Genomic DNA, 16,372 nt, shown 5'->3' with positions numbered 1-16,372 from the left:
AATTTCAAACCTCCAGGCAAAAAGAGAGGCCAACTGAAGACAATTTTGTATGAGGCAAGGCAAACAAGTCTGCTAACAGCGAGTTTGCTGTGTTCCCCCTTCCAAGGCTGGCCAACTTTTAAGCAATAAAGAACACAGCAAGCTGAGAACCTGCCATGGCGAAATGACGGGGTAAGGCAAGGCTGTCCACATATTTGGCTGCAAGGAATAAGGAGCTGCTGGACACAATTAGAGCTGTATAGCACAGACAGTCATTAAGACATGGGGAAAACCAAGGCTTAACAGGCAGACAGGTTATTTCATAGCTTTCTTGTGTCCCTCAGGTTTTCCAAAATCATTCCAATGATGTGTAACGAGCCTATAGGCTGGAAATTGCTCTAGTGTTGCACCTTCCCATTTTCATGGGCTCATTCTCCCTGCATCAGCTTTAGTGGTCTGTAAAACCAGGTGCAATCGCTAGACGTTGGTATCAACTCATGTTTGCTTCACTTTCAACATTATCTTTGTATTTACATTCCCCCCACTGCCTTTTTTTTTTCTTTTTTTTTTTTTTTCTTTTTGTTTTTGGCAGGGAAGATACAAGCAGACACAAAGAAAAGAATCGTCTGACTACCGGCTCTATGTTTTCAGTTGCCACATTTGTTTTTTCAAAACCAGATACCTGCACAAAGAAAAGTAAACAAACAAACATTTTCTGAATTGTCTGTTCTGGACATGGCAGGTACTTATTGTGCAAGTGTATTGCAAAATAATTTGGAAGATTGCTCTGAGTTGGCGAGTCAAGTCAATGCATGCAGTGTTCATGAAGTATGCCCTCCATCTCAATACAACAAATCCAGAACTTCCACAAATGTATTACAGAATGTTAGAGGCTGCTAATAAAAACTAACAAAAAGATTATTAGGAAATATTCTTGTAGTTGTATGAGCAGTTTCTTCGTTACCTAGGAAAGAGGAGCTCTCTGCCTTCCTACATATCAATCAAAAGTGAACAAATGGGTACGATCTGATTGCCAAGCTATCTTCCACTTGCAAAAGTTCTAATGCCATCAAAGTCTCTTTTAAAACATAAGGCTGAAATAGGCTTGCCTTGTCAGAAAAACAAGGTAAGAACAGACTTCTTGGCTACATGGAAAGGGAAGTGCCAAATATCAAGGAAGATGAAATGGGTGAAGGAGAATTCTCTCTCACAGGATACTTACAGACCATTTTTTCAAAGTTGTCATAATTGACAGCAATTAAAACAAAAATAAATGGATAATTTATCAAAAGCTAGGCTAACAAGTTTTGTGGCACTTATAACCTGAGGACATATTGTTCCACCAACAGGCCAAGCACAGGAATTACCTTGCAGTAGAAATTCTTACTGCTGAATGTTAATATCCTGTGCTTTCTTAAAAACAGGGAACAGTGCTGGCTATTGCCAAGACACTTAATTTACAGTTTTGGTATACTGGGTAATCATACACTTTGTTATTAGAATAATTACTTTTTGCAACATTCATTTTTTCAATCAAATTAAAAGGTACTCTTCAGCCCACCCTAATGTTAAGCATTAGGCATTTAAAGATGAGCCTTTAGAAATCAATATAAATCAGAAACTTTTTGCTCATTTCAATTTTATGTTATCTGTGTGTAATGTTAACAAGTTAAACTCAAGTTAACAACACTGGACTCAGTGATCTCTTCCAATACTCTGATTCCACGACCATTCATTAGCATGCAAATTGTGGTCACCACAATAAACGAAATAGAATTATGAGACCCAGATGGGTCCCATACTAGACAAAAAATGAAGCTTTATTCATCTTTAACTACTGTACAAAGGACAATAAAAGATAAAGACAGCTAAATTGAGGTTTTGAGGCTAAAATGTGCATAAAAACATCTCCCACTCTTCAACGCAAGTGGTAAAAGCAGTGAGCTCCATATATAGGGAAGGGGACAAAAGCACACCTTTCATTCCTTTATCAGAGGCACAAGAGCTCTTACCTAGTTACCAGGCAAAGGAAGAAGATAACACATAAGAGAATAGCATTCTTCCTGACATTCTCTTTAAATTCTTGACCTTTGTACTACTTTGTCATCATCATCTCTGAAAGCTGAAGCTGGGAATCTACCTGGTCAGACTCTAAGCTATATGAAAACAAAACACCCCACACTTCCCAGACCTCCCCTTAACCGTTCTGACATTTCTGTAAAGTGAGAAATCAGGTGCTGAAAGAAAGTTAACCCTCCTGCCTCTACTCTTCCTTCACTCTAACAAATACATCTTCTGATCTTTTTTGTTTCTTGCCTCAAGACACACATACTTCTAAAAACTTCAGAAAACTAATTATGTGAGAAAACAGGTATTCAGAGAGTTCATTCCTATAATATACCTCTTCATCTAACCACAGTTATTAGTTACCTACCTTGACATAAATCATAGGGAGTGTTTGTTTGGCCCGACTATAATGTCTGGCAACTCTGTATACTGTTTCAGGAACATAGTCCAGCACCAAGTTGAGGTACACTTCATCTTTCTGAAAGAGAATAGAAGAAAAAATTAAATCAATAATTATCTTGAAGCATGAAGAACAATAAAGGCATTCAAAAAAACCTGACAGGTTGAGAAACATCTTTAGTAAGTGTGCCAGCAAATTGTCTTCCCTTTCGGCTTAGCACCGTACTCTAATATCTAAGTCAAACTTATGTTTAAGGTCACACTACTCTATATGGCCTCAACCGTAATGTATCTTCTAATTATAAATAAGGACAATGCTGTCCATTCATTATTATTTTCATTATGGGACACCACCTTGAAATATTAGTCTCTTTCCCTGGGGAAACTCAAGGGCAAACTTAGAATTCCCAAACTCATACCATACAAATACATATTTAAAAAGTTTTAAAACGCCATATATTTTGGAAATGTTGCTTTAATCTTAGTGAATTCCTAACAATTAAGAGATTAGTAATTATAACTGATTACTGCTATCCATTCATAGACAGCGAGCCAGCGTTAATATTCATGGCCATTTTGTTAAATAAGCATTTTAACGCCCCAGTTTTGTCCAATTTAAGCCTACAAACTAATTCCAGTAAAACAGAACAAAATAAAAATGATTCTTGAGTCTGCATTTCTAACATCTGGAATTAAGTTAGAGGTTTGAGTGAATGTAATACTGAGAAACAACAAAAGTAGCTTTATAATAAGGTACTTTGTCACAGAGTTTGTTAGCAAAGGAAAGAAGGAACAAAGGAGAATTAAATGACATAGTACTGTAATCACATAGTGTCTAATTGGGGATGGGATTATTTCAGTGGTAAAACAGGTCTTAAAAAGACTTCTGATATTTTAATGCAGTCTTCTGTGCGAAGCATCAGGGCTGCAAATACATTTAATTATACACCCCCCCCCATTAATTATATCAACCTAAAAGACTACATTTGAAAGCCAGTTGAATTAAGCAGAGGTATACTTCTGTGCTTGCAGTGCTTTTCTACAGGAAAAGGTGAGATGGAGAGACTCTACATGGATGATGCTACAGTGCTCCTACGTATTCAGCTTGTCAGTAGGCCCACTGCCTATTGATCTTAACACTGCTCAATTTCAAAACAAACCTCATTCAGCTTCAATTTAATAACTACTGTTACCTAATGACTTAGAGCACAGCGTGGTGTGCACTCTCACCATGTTCTGTCTGAGCAAGTAGCCGGGATCTTGCTGGGGACGTAAACATTTTGTGGTAACACCTCAAATACCTGATGTGCAAAGTCTATGGTCATCGTTAGTGGACAATAAACACTGGTACTTTCACATCTCAGTAGCTCTCACCAATGGCTCCTAACAGGCCAAGTCACCATGCAAGGCCCTGCTCACAACACTCTTCCCTACAAAAAGATATTCTCCTTTAAGTACTGTTGCTTAAACAACAGCAGTAACAGCACCCGTGCTATGCGAGTGCTGATGACCCACTGGCTTGCGTCTGCTCTTATTGGAATTGTGCAACATAGAGAAGGAAAAGGAGCACCAGAAAACCTGCCTGTCCTGGGGCCTCCCACCCCTGTCCTGAGAACTGGGTCAAAGCATCATGGAACCTGGGGAACAAGCCAGAACATGGACACCGAGGGACGAACACCAAAGGCAACACCAAATGGCTCTAGAACTCCACAGGTGTGCAATCACATGAAAAACTCGTCCTACTTGTACTTCAGCACTTTCCCTTCTGCAGCAAATGTTTTTTTGTCCTTCACTTCCAGTTGACACAAATCCAACACAACATCTATTTGGGACAGAATTTTCATGGTATTATTAGTAATACAACATATTCTCCAAAAAATTTACGTTAACGTATGCATCGTAGGCCAAGCTGTATATACCAAAAGAGAAAACAGTCTCTTGAAAATGAGGATACGCTTGATTCAGTGTAGATACAACTTGATGAATGCATAGACTGCTCAACCTCTTAGAGAGCAGCAGTCATATGTGTAACAAGTCACTGCACCAAACTCTCTGCCACTGAGGTTGATTCAGCAGGTTCATGTTCCATGTATCAAAAAGACCTTCATGACAGATTTGACAGAAAAAAAAATGATTAACAATGGAATTGTAGTGATTTCATCATCCTCTCACAGCACAAGCAAAAGGAGGTATATACAAATAACACATTACCACTAAAACCTTCACAGAACTGAGTTGTACGAATTAAACAACTCTGTTTAGTTCCTACCATCTGTTTTACTTTTCTCTCCTCCATTTTGATTTCTTACTTTGCAATCTGTTGGAAAGAGGACTACTTCAGTGGCACGATGTGACACAGGCACAAAAAGATTAAAGCACTTCTATGGCAGATGGAGATCTGCCACCCACCCAATCAAATCCCTAAGAGTTTTGATGTTACCCACAGTATTTGAAGAAACTACATGGGGTTTGAATGCTGCTGTTTCTGTGTATGTAACATGTTAAAATCTACACAGGATAGAACAGGAATATCTCTTCCCCCTGCCAGCAAATATGTTACCTAGATCTACACGTCTGATGCACCCAAAACTTTAATATGCAACTATAAAGGCAAGCCTTACAGTGTTAGCTATGTAAGAAGCAACATACTTCACTCCTACCACAAGCAACTGACACTTCAGAAGTGCCCTAAATAGCTATGTTCATGAATTAAAGATGATTTGAGTGTTCTGACCTACCTCCTCCTGATGTTACCTAGTACAAATCTGATAAACACTTAAGAGAACAGGTTTCAAGAACCCTTCTCTGCGAGCATGATCGGGACAAAAATAACAACCAAATTATCTGGATTTTCTGAACAAGGTTCAGTGTGAGCTAGAAAGCAGTCATGGCCTGACAAGCTCTGAGGATGATGTAAGCTGGTGTGCCTACCTCATGCATTCCTCCTAAACACATATTTTTCCAGTGACCCAGATATAGTACAACAGGAAACAGGGCTAGCGCAAAGAGCTCACCAAATGAGGGCAACTGTTTGAGGATCAAGAGAATGGATCAAGGCTTATCTTTCCATTACAGGCCTTTTTCAGACCTCACCACATATTCTGCACGTGACTTGTTTCCACACAACTGTTCCAAAATTGCTGGGCTGGGAATCAGCCAAAGTAACCAACCCACCAGGAGCCTATCTCACATACCTACAGAGACCAGAATGGTTTGGAGGAGGCTGCATCATAGAAATCATTTGCAGAAAACAAACATAAGATTATGGTTTTTTTTTTCCTACAGAAGTTGGGATTGAAGAGATTATTAGCCTTCCTCAACAGGTCAAGTGTTCAGCAACACTTTCCTATGCCTGCTGCTCAGGTTGTAATGTTCTATATATACTCTTTTAAAAAAGGGTGCACAGAGGAGCTGGATCCTGAAATACAGGATCAGTGCATTCCATTAGGATTTTGACTTCAGCATTGCAATCGTTTACGGTCAATTGTGTCAAATGTTAGAAGTTGTTTTTTGTCACTTGGCAGATAAATTCTCAGCTGACACATGCTGCTTCTGAACACTTAAAAGATTCAGAGCAAAATAACCATGGCCTTGTCACTGAACCAGTCCGTATCTCTCAAGAACCAATAACTGAAGCACCATTTCACTCCAGTTGGAAACACTTCACATAAATAAACACCAATATAAACTGTGCCACAGTGAGCAGCATGAGTAGGATGCAGAAGCCAAAATGTTGTTGAATCTTTTGTGTCAGAAATCAGAAATCAAACAGGCTGCAATACAACTTCTCCAGCACATGAATGTTAAACACCGCATGGCTGAAGACCTGGTGAAAGTAAAAACTCTGTTTTACAAACACATAAAAGGCTTCTGGAAGTCACAAATTCCACTTTTAAAACTCTTCTGTCCTTCAAGCTACAAAAGCAAAACTGTTTAAGGCTATCCTGCTGGCAATTCACTATGTTCAGGATAAACCATTAGCTACTGAATTAAAAGGTTTGCTCTTCTGGATTGTTCCTGGGAGGGAGAGAATATTTCTCCTCTGCGAATCTCCCTTCTCAACAAACTTAAACTAACTCTAGGTGCTTTCTGGAATATTTTTTCCCCCCACTTATTGCCCAGACTGTATTTGGAACGTGTGCATGAAAAACTGCAATTGACACATCTCAGTCCCAGTGCAAGTAAGTCCCTTATTCACCACCAATGCGATGACAGAAACACATCTTAAGAAACTAGTGGTTTCTTAAATGCCAAAGGACAGGCTGAAGGCAAGAAGAGAACATCACAGGGCATATTCTGAAGAATGCATCAATATCTGGGACGTCATCAGAAGTTCCCATGAATTGGCAGTCCTCCCTTGATTCTACAGAGAATGCCTGGGTGTAACATAATACAATAAAAAGTACTGAATCTATCTACTCTGTCTTCCACGGTGACTGAACTTACTGGTCAGTGTCCGGAAAGAGCAATGAACATGCTCATTTCAGTCTCCATCAGCCAGGTTAGCAACAGTGAGGTGGCAATTGTGGCGTTTCCAGGTGTTTTTTCCTCCCCTCCCTTATTTTCCTCTTTCTTTCAAATCCCAACTCATTTCTCTGAGATAGTTTTCAGATGATCAACTGTATGAGCACCGCTGAGTAGAAATGAACAACACAAGAGTTTCTTAAACTAACTCTGCATTCAGAAATCCTAAACACAGAACTACACTCTGAAGGACTGATTTACCTTTTCTTACAGCTACAACCAGCACATACTTCACCCGCTCTTTCCAAGCAGAGTAAGAGACACACCTTTCTCCTCTTATCTTAAATGCTGCCATACTACTTTAAAGATACAAAGCCTTTGGAGCAGCTTTCATAGACAAAGCAAGAAATTTCAGGCTTCCTACTCTAACTACTTGGTAGCCATGACATTCTGGAAAAATCCTTAAATGCAAAAAATGCTGGAATTGCCCTTTTTTAGATGAAGGAATGGTGACATCCAGTGGCCACATGAGCATGTCTGTACTTGCAGTTTGCAACCACATTTCAGAAATACACCTCTATTTTTATTAGCATCACAATTACTAGGTATTATTCCCTCAGCGCCTAAGGACAGGTATACCATTCTTTGGGTAAGGAACTGGCTAGAGGCCATGCCCAGCGGGTCGTGGTGAATGGAGTTAAGTCCAGCTGACGACCTGTTTCAAGTGGTGTCCCCCAAGGGTACCGGGGCATATCTTCTTTAATATCTTTATTGATGACCTAGATGAGGGGATTGAGTGCACCCTCAGTAAGTTTGCAGGTGACACCAAGCTGGGAGGTGGTGTCGATCTGCTGAGGGTAGGGAGGCCCTGCAGAGGGATCTGGATAGGCTGGACCGCTGGGCTGAGGTGAATGGGATGAGGTTTAACAAGGCCAAGTGCTGGGTCCTGCACTTTGGCCACAACAGCCCCATGCAGTGCTATAGGCTTGGGGCTGAGTGGCTGGATGAGAGTGAAGAAGAGAAGGACCTGGGGGTGTTGGTTGATGCTCGGCTGAACATGAGCTGACAATGTGCCCAGGTGGCCAAGAGCGCCAATGGCATCCTGGCCTGCATTAGAAATGGTGTGGCCAGCAGGAGCAGGGAGGTGATCAGCCCCCTGTACTCAGCACTGGTGAGGCTGTATTGTGTTGTCTTGGGCCCCTCACTACAAGAAAGACATTGAGGCTCTGGAACGTGTCCAGAGAAGGGCAACGAAACTGGTGAGGGGTCTGGAGCACAAGTCTTATGAGGAGCGGCTGAGGGAGCTGGGATTGTTCAGTGTGGAGAAGAGGAGGCTCAGGGAGGACCTTATTGCACTCTACAACTTCCTGAAGGGAGGCTGTGATGAGGAGGGGTTTGGCCTCTTCTCCCAGGCAACAAACAGAACTCGATGAAATGGCAACAAATTGTACCAGAGGAGGTTTAGGTTAGACGTAAGGAAGAACTATTTCTCTCAGAGAGTGGTCAGGCACTGGAATGGCTGCCCAGGGAGGTGGTGGAGACATCACCCCTGGCGGTGTTCAAGAGGCGTCTGGATGAGGAGCTACAAGATACAGTTTAGTGCTTGTGGCAGCAATGGTGATGGGAAGATGGTATAACTAAATGATCTTGCAGGTCCTTTCCAACTTCGTGATTCTATGACAGAATTTCAGAAATTATGTGGGTCCCATGCTTTCTGTTCCCACATCTGTCTGTCAGAAAATTCCCAAACTGGCCTATAATACTATCCTTCAGCAAGATACACTCTGAGGCAGGAGATGCCTACCAGATCAGCTGTAATGGCAGTATAACAACAGAAATCAGGCCAATCAATATAATTCACATTTAAGATCTTACCTAGGTCTGACTCTAAAGTAGTTGTTGAATCATTTGAAGAGACTACATTTAGGTGATGTTCTAAGTCTTGTGTTCTAAGGCAACACTTCCTCCCTCCATTGAAAGTTTTCTGTCATGGTTTTTCCCACATAAGATGACAACATTAAGGAAAAAAGTCCTGCCTGAAGACCATTTGGGAGTCCCTGCCTATCTTGTTTATTCCACACCCTGTGAAGTCCTTAGGATTTTTGTTTTAATTCCAAGGATAAATATTTCTATGAAGATGGAAGGAGCCACCCAATATCTGAAAGGTGGAATTGATTTGTGATCTTTAACACAAGTGATCCGTGGCCATTTGAATCACATCTTTAGACATTATGCTGCAGGCTGGCAACAAATCTGTAGATAGATGGAAATTAGTGGAGAAAGTTGGGCTGACTGAGCTGTCCTGCATACCTACCTTGCCATGAGAAAGAGAATCAAAGAATCACAGTATGCCTTGGAAGGGACCTCAAGGATCATCAAGCTCCAACCTCCAAACCTAATACTAGACCAGGCTTCTCAGGGCCCCATCCAACCTGGCCTTGAATACCTCCAGGGATGGTGCATCCACAACCTCTCTGGGCAGCCTGTTCCAGCACCTCACCACTCTCTTGGCAAAAAACTTCCATCTGATATCTAACCTGAATCTTTCCTCCTTCAACTTAAAACCATTTCCCCTTGTCCTACTGTTATCTACCCTTTCAAAGAGTTGATTCCCATCCTGTTTGTAGGCTCCCTTTAGGTACTGGAAGGCTGCAAGGTCACCTCCTAGCCTTCTTTTCTCCAGGCTGAACAAGCCCAGCTGCGAGGAACGGCTAGAACTGGTGGAAGAATGATCTGAGAAGATAAAAGTGACTCACCAGGCATAATGGACTTTTAATAGACCCAGTGAAATCAGAGCTTCCCATTTCCACAGCAGGCACTGTCCACACTGAGGATTCTGCTGCCTACTGCAAAGCCCTGCTGCAGAGGGGCATAACTGCAATTTCTAACAACAAAATCTACTCAAAACCAGAGACTGCTCCTAGGTATAGCTGAGGAAATTCCCAGCATGTTGCTAGCCCTAGCAGCAGTAACTGATAATCATTATCTGATGGCTGGTGCCCTTTTTGAAACAAGTGTGGCCAGCCTTAGGCAAGGACTAACGATACCAACATCACGAACTCATAATAATTGGCATTAATTGTTCCTTTGTTGACAGCACAGCAGATCTGCCAAGGATTAAATGGATCATAATGACTAAACTCATCTGTAGCAACAGCCCTTCAGCACTTGATTGGGCTGGTGAAAAGCATTCACACAGTCTCTGTCTATTTGCAGTCGGACTCGAGGCTCTATCATTTGTGAATACTGCACAAAACCAAGGTGTTGTTTTTTTGTCATTTCTGCAAGAAAGGACGGTGATGTTCATGCCTCTGAAGGTGAGGATGCGCCTCTCCCTAGTAGGGATGTGAACCTAGAGAAATAACAGCTGTTCAGCAAGGCCCAAACTTTCCAATCAGCCAGTCACTCCCTTCTTCCAAATTTCTTCTTTGTAGCTTAGTAACTTGCTGCCAAAGCACATTTGAGACATGCACTCAGCCACACCTACAAACTGCTGCGCAATATGCCCTGCACATTAATTTTAAACCTCAGCCTATGGGAGAAAATTTCTACCCTGAGTTTGCATGGACTTTCAGCTGCAAGCTGTTACACTAAGGCTAAATAAGATTAAAGATCAATTAAAAGATGCAGATGGGCCAGCTCAGCCTCCAGAAAAGAGTGAGCACATTGCATATTTATGATCTTTCAAATACACTTTGATGACTCTGAATAATAAGCTACCTTGACAAGAAAAAAAGCTACATAACCAGAGATGCAATTGCCCAACAAAACCAGTATTTAGTTTACTTTTATACAATTTGATGCATGAAGAAATCTTTCCAGTGACCCCTCTCCCTCTTTTGGACATGGATCCAAACACTCAAACATCCACACAGGAAAGCCTGACAGTTAGGAAATACCATCAAAAGTATCCAAACCAGAAATACAGAGGAAAAAGAATGTAGATTAGGAACTCTTGTTTCAGGTTTTACCAGGCTGAACAGTTTAATTCAGCAGCCATTGATCTAAGAAGTTAGTTTGGGCTACAAAACATTGGGAAATACTCGCAGCACAGAAGCCAACGGGAGTAGTATTCAGTCTATTCAGATCCACTCTAACTTAGAGCATGGTTCAAAAGCTCTGCGCTGCTGAAACCTAAATAGGGCAGGCTGCAAGACTACTCCATGCTTCACGACAACATTTACATTTATCTATCATGCTACACACAAAGCAGTCCTTGAAATTAAGGAAAAGGAACCAAAATCAAACAAAGTGTGACTTCCTAATATGGTCTGATCTCCTTGAGCTGCCCAAACTGGTTCTCTTGTTCAAGACCATACCATAAAGCAGAATACCAAAACTACAACCAACACAGCAGAGTTGGCTAGCCTACAAACATGCCCATTTTCACCGAGGAATATCCAGAAAATCAGAAATCACAAAACTACACATGGAAAAGACTCGCTGCTACTTCTGTAAAGAGAACACTTCACAAATCAATGTACCAGTTAGTTGTTCTTTCCTCCCCTCTACTTCTTTCTACTATTCTTAATTACAGGGTTTTAGACCACCAAAAAGCACAGTACAGTGACAGAAGTCAGTGCTCTACTATCAGTCATCTCATAAAGCCTCAGGGAAAAAAAAGAAATCAGAACCTACTCTGGAAGATTCATTAAGGTAATCTTTTGGAAGAACTGAGTTATCCAACGGGTCTGATGAATGTCTGCAAACTTACAGGAAGAAGGAGCTGAGGCATATATAGTTTACAGAAACAACTTCAATGCCATGCCTGTCAACTGTCTTATTAAAGTATATTATATGTTCTTTGTGAGTAATCTTAAACTGGAAATTATTAGTCAAACATGATTAATGTATAGTCAGTATGTAAACCTATATATGTAAAGGTATATATGTATAAATATACATACATACAAGTGAGCATATACAAGCACACTCACACATACAAAGATCTTCATAAAGTATACCTATATAAAGGTAATGCAACTCCAAAGATGCTCAGAAAAGGGGGATTCACACAGACACAGAAAACAAAGGAGAAGTAATCAAAACTATGTTTACTACAAGAACTCGCTGCTGCTATGCTGGATTGCTTTTGGCAAAAACAGGCATGAAATACAAGCAAATGGCAGAACCTCTATAAAGTAGCTATAGGTTTGATGCAGCAGAAGAGTAGTCCCATTATCGAGTGTTACTTGGAACTTATTTTTATATTTTATCTATTTCCTGTTGCTTCAATTTTTCTAACAAAAAAACGTAATTGTCTCTTTTGCAAGAATGAAGACAGTTTTAAGGTTGCCTCATTCCCAAAAATGCCTAAAATAAACTGAAGTGACTATTCAGCACAAGGCTTTCAAAGAGTACCAACAGTGTCTGTCTAAATAGACAGAATCTGGACATAAATTTGAGCTTCAGTTATTAGCAAAAAAAAAACCAAAAAAAAACCAAAAAAAAAAACCAACCAGAACTAAAACAAAGAAAGAAACAAAAACCTCTGGGCTTACAGGGAGGTAAGCAGAGAGAAGTCCAAGCAGGCTCCAACTTGGACCAAGTGGTGAAATAATCATGGCAACATGAAAATGTTTAGTATGTAGGTACCAAAATTAATTTCACTGTCAAACTGTTTAATTAAAGAGATCAGCACTTAGTTACATGTGAAACATTTCTGCCATAGTTAGGTTTTAATCTGTGTTTAATCTATGCTAAATTCTATATGAAGACAGACAAGAATTGCAAGCCACAGTCATCACTTCGGAACCCTGACCTGCTGCTATCTAGATCTTTTCCCAAACAGCAGATGACAAACTAATTTGCAGTTAGCTCCATGTACTGCTGCCAGCACGGAAACACTCACAAGCCAATTATGTATCATTCTGCACAGAACTGCAAAGAGACCTTGCAACCTGAACACTGCTGTTGATGCTGGGTGTACTTACACCCTAGGGACTGGTTCCCATTCGCCCCAGTTAGCAGCGAGGTGGAAGTGGAAATTTCAAAAGGTACAGAGCAGAAACATGAACGAAGAAGAACAGAAAAGAATGTGAAAGAAAACTACTCCCCAAAGCATTAAGATTCACTTGTAATGGACAGAGAATGCATTATTAAAAACAAAACTAGCTTTGCCAAGAATTAGCCATGTGGAGTTGAAAGAGCTAAGTAGAAAATCCAGTCTCAAGCTCAACATCAAGTTAAAGATTTACAAAAGACTTTTACTTAAGTTATTATTAGACAAAGACTCCTGGAACAGCATTCTGAAATTTTAACATTTCCACTGTTGGCAGAAGATTTCTGAAAGACATCAGACAAGGCAGCTGTCTTCTGCTTGTCTCATGAAGTTCTACTTCACTCTGGCTAAGTTACAAGCTGGTTAAATACAGAGCCATAACCAAGCCCTCCCTCATGGTATTTCTCTCTTTACACTCATAATGGTTAAAGAATTTCTGATTATATGCTAAATGATCACTACATACTTGAAAAACCACCACCAGCAAACTACCACCAAAATAACAGACATAAAAATAACCTGGAAATATTCCCTCTACTTTTGTTTGGTAAGCAGGGCAAAATGGATGACCTAAGCTTAAAAAAAAATTTAGGGGAAAAAAAAAAAAAGAAAAAATATCAGATTTCTCCCTGACTCTTGCAGGCTGGTTGTGCAAGCTTTCCATAGGCAGAGGCAAGCTCATCTAGAGTTCTCCCTCTGTGCACTGTATAAGACTGCAGAGACCTGCCATCAAGTCACCCTGGGAGTGCCACCTCCTTTCCTAAATACTGCATACAAGGAGGGCAGTGCTTTCCCTTTCCCATTCTGCCAATCCACTGCGTGGCAGCCACAGTTAATTTCCTATTGCTGTCAGCTCAGGTATACAGAACCTCAGAGCACTGCAGACACACCAGTACATACATATATATGTGTACAGGCTCCCACGGGCAGTGGGCAAAATCCCAAGCTCATGTAAGTTCTATAAATCCAGAGTGCTTAGAATGCTTGAATGCTAAAAAACATGTCTATAATTCAGGAAAGGTAGCAGTAAAATGTGCAAATGAAACCCTGCTGTGCTTCACCAAAAAAAAGAGGCAGAGTATACCTAAATCTGTTACACTATTGTTATGATACATCAATAACACTACTCCATGGACCATCACACTTCCACTACGAAGATCTGTTCCAAAAGACCTGTTCAGCATCACTACAGCTTCTTCTCAGTGTTATCACTATCTTCACACTCTTTCTTGTCTCTAGAAATTCAAACAGCTCATTAAGGCCCAGGATAGGTATGAGGAAGCATCTTCCCATTTTTCATTCTTACCTTCTCTCCACTGGAGTAGAAGAAATAACGCAATCGGACAATGTTACAATGATCCAGCTTTCTCATAATCTGGAGCTCTCGGTTCTGAAAAGAAAAAAAAGGAGAAATGCAAATGATTAGGAACTCTTAATTACTTTACCACTGAAAATACTGATGTCACTGAACGTATTTTCCCTCAAAAACAAAGATCTGTAGATACACTGCAAACCCAAGAACTATCTACTTTACATTACTAAAGTATCAGTGTTAACAGTCAAGAAAACATTAACTTTGCATTTTTATTTTCCGATCTTACCATTATACAAGGTATCAGCCAGAACATTTAGAAGGCTTCCTACTTGAATACTGTAAAAATAATGTAAAAGCAAACATAACACTTCTACTCCTCCATCCATCAAACTGACGGCCAACTGAATTCCACCACTCTGATGTCCAAGTGAATTTCAACACACTGATGGCCACCTGAACACCACCACACAGTGCTCTCTCATTGCCTTCCTCAAAGGATGAGAAGCAGGAGAAAATATGATGAGAAAAAAGGGGAAAAAAAAGCTCACAGGTGGAAATCAAGTGAATTCCACCACAGCCAGATCCAGAACAATGCTGTGAAACAGGTGTATGATGGAAAAACTTTTCCCTTACCATCCTCCTTGAAATGCCCACAAAAAAGACAAGTAATTGAGAAGGGAACTCAATTCCCAGTTTCATTCAACCATGGTTTAACAAGATGTAGGCAGAGAGAACAGCAAGGCTATTTTTTCCATTTTATATCAACTCGAAAAATCTGTTAAGATAAAAATCAATTCATTATATACATAATAAACTGGGGACTTTACTGCAAATACCCACTGCAACTGAGCCCTAAACAGATTAGGGAGCTTCTAGTCTAATAGACAAAATGAGTGAAATTAGTTGAATTTCAGGTATGGACAAAAACATGCAAGTAAAATTAACACAGTTATGTTTTATATTTGGTTCCACAGCTGCTGCTCTAACACTCCTCTCTCCTGTGGTTACACATACACATCGCTTTTTCCTTCCTCATTTGCTGTATCTGTAGTTCTAAAACCAGAAGGTATTTCAACTTTAACTTGGATCACAGGGTTGCAAATCATGCAACCTGACTAGCTAGGATCAGATATGTACTAGTCCTACTAGCTTCATCAACCTTGAAATATTCAGGAATATTTACGAAGAAAACTCTTTAGCTACAAAACATCCCCATACATAGATGGTCAAAGTTCACACGTTGTGAGGAGCCGTTGTTGAAACATGGATATCATATTCTGAGCATAAGAGAGTCACACACACTGCCTATCACTACTACTGAAGCTTGAGGAACTCTGCAAGAATTCTGAAATTCTCCTGAAATCTCACGGAGTGAATCTGTGAAGGAGGAATACTGGGTTCACCACGTAACCTCACCTACACACCTTGCACCCAACGGAGAAAAGAGTTCTTCCGGCAGAAATGGGAGCATAAATAATCTCCACCTACTCGTTTCCTTATTAAAAATTACCAATAAGAAGTCATTTCTGCTTGTTGTGTTTGGGGTTCCTGTGACATATGGTACAATTCTGACTTTCGACGGACAGGAAGATCCTGTCTTCTCATTTTGTCCAACCTGCATACCACTGCTCACGCGGTGCTATCATCTCAGTAGCTGAAAACCCATCACAGATTTTTAACTATCATAACAAAGCTGGGATGGATCTAAACCTCATCAGTCATAGAAACACTTCTTGTGATGAAACACTTGTTTCTCCAGGTGGATTTTACAATGCTTAACAACATTACTACCCAACTGAAACTAACACAAGAATTCTCTGTACCTCCAACTCAATTCTACCAGCAAGAAAAATGATTTTTTCCACCATTTATCCCAGTAAGATGGAAATAATACCATTTATCTCAGGGAATTACTGAACACATGAATATACTAAGCACATACGTGTAAAAACTATTTTAGCAATCCCTCTACTAGCTCCTTAAAATACGCATATGACTCTTAAGTCAAGTTATTGCTTGAAGCTCTTAAGATAGCATGTGTATACTGACTGAATGCACTGCAAAAAAAAAATCAGAAGTTACTCTAATGCAAGGCTGAGGTTATATTTATCCCCTGGTACCTCAGCCCAGCAGAAGCACAATCTGTG

The 16,372-nt window shown here is 40.3% G+C and overlaps 1 protein-coding gene across 1 annotated transcript in view; it reads right to left on the bottom strand.

The window, feature by feature from the left end:
* The window catches only part of GSK3B (glycogen synthase kinase 3 beta), a 138,304-nt gene that overhangs the window by 45,420 nt on the left and 76,512 nt on the right, over positions 1 to 16,372 (bottom strand). The window contains exons 3-4 of the mRNA XM_042811018.1: positions 14,217 to 14,300; positions 2,414 to 2,524 (exon numbers count right to left, since the gene is read on the bottom strand). Of these exons, the coding sequence (XP_042666952.1) occupies positions 2,414 to 2,524; positions 14,217 to 14,300 (195 nt within the window). The remainder of the gene's footprint in view (positions 1 to 2,413; positions 2,525 to 14,216; positions 14,301 to 16,372) is intronic.

The sequence above is a fragment of the Centrocercus urophasianus genome, unplaced genomic scaffold (genome assembly GCF_019232065.1).
Source record: "Centrocercus urophasianus isolate 14NV4802_14NV808 unplaced genomic scaffold, USGS_Curo_1.0 seq_12, whole genome shotgun sequence".
Classification (NCBI taxonomy): Eukaryota; Metazoa; Chordata; class Aves; order Galliformes; family Phasianidae; genus Centrocercus; species Centrocercus urophasianus.
This window is presented reverse-complemented; position numbering and strand designations above follow the sequence as displayed.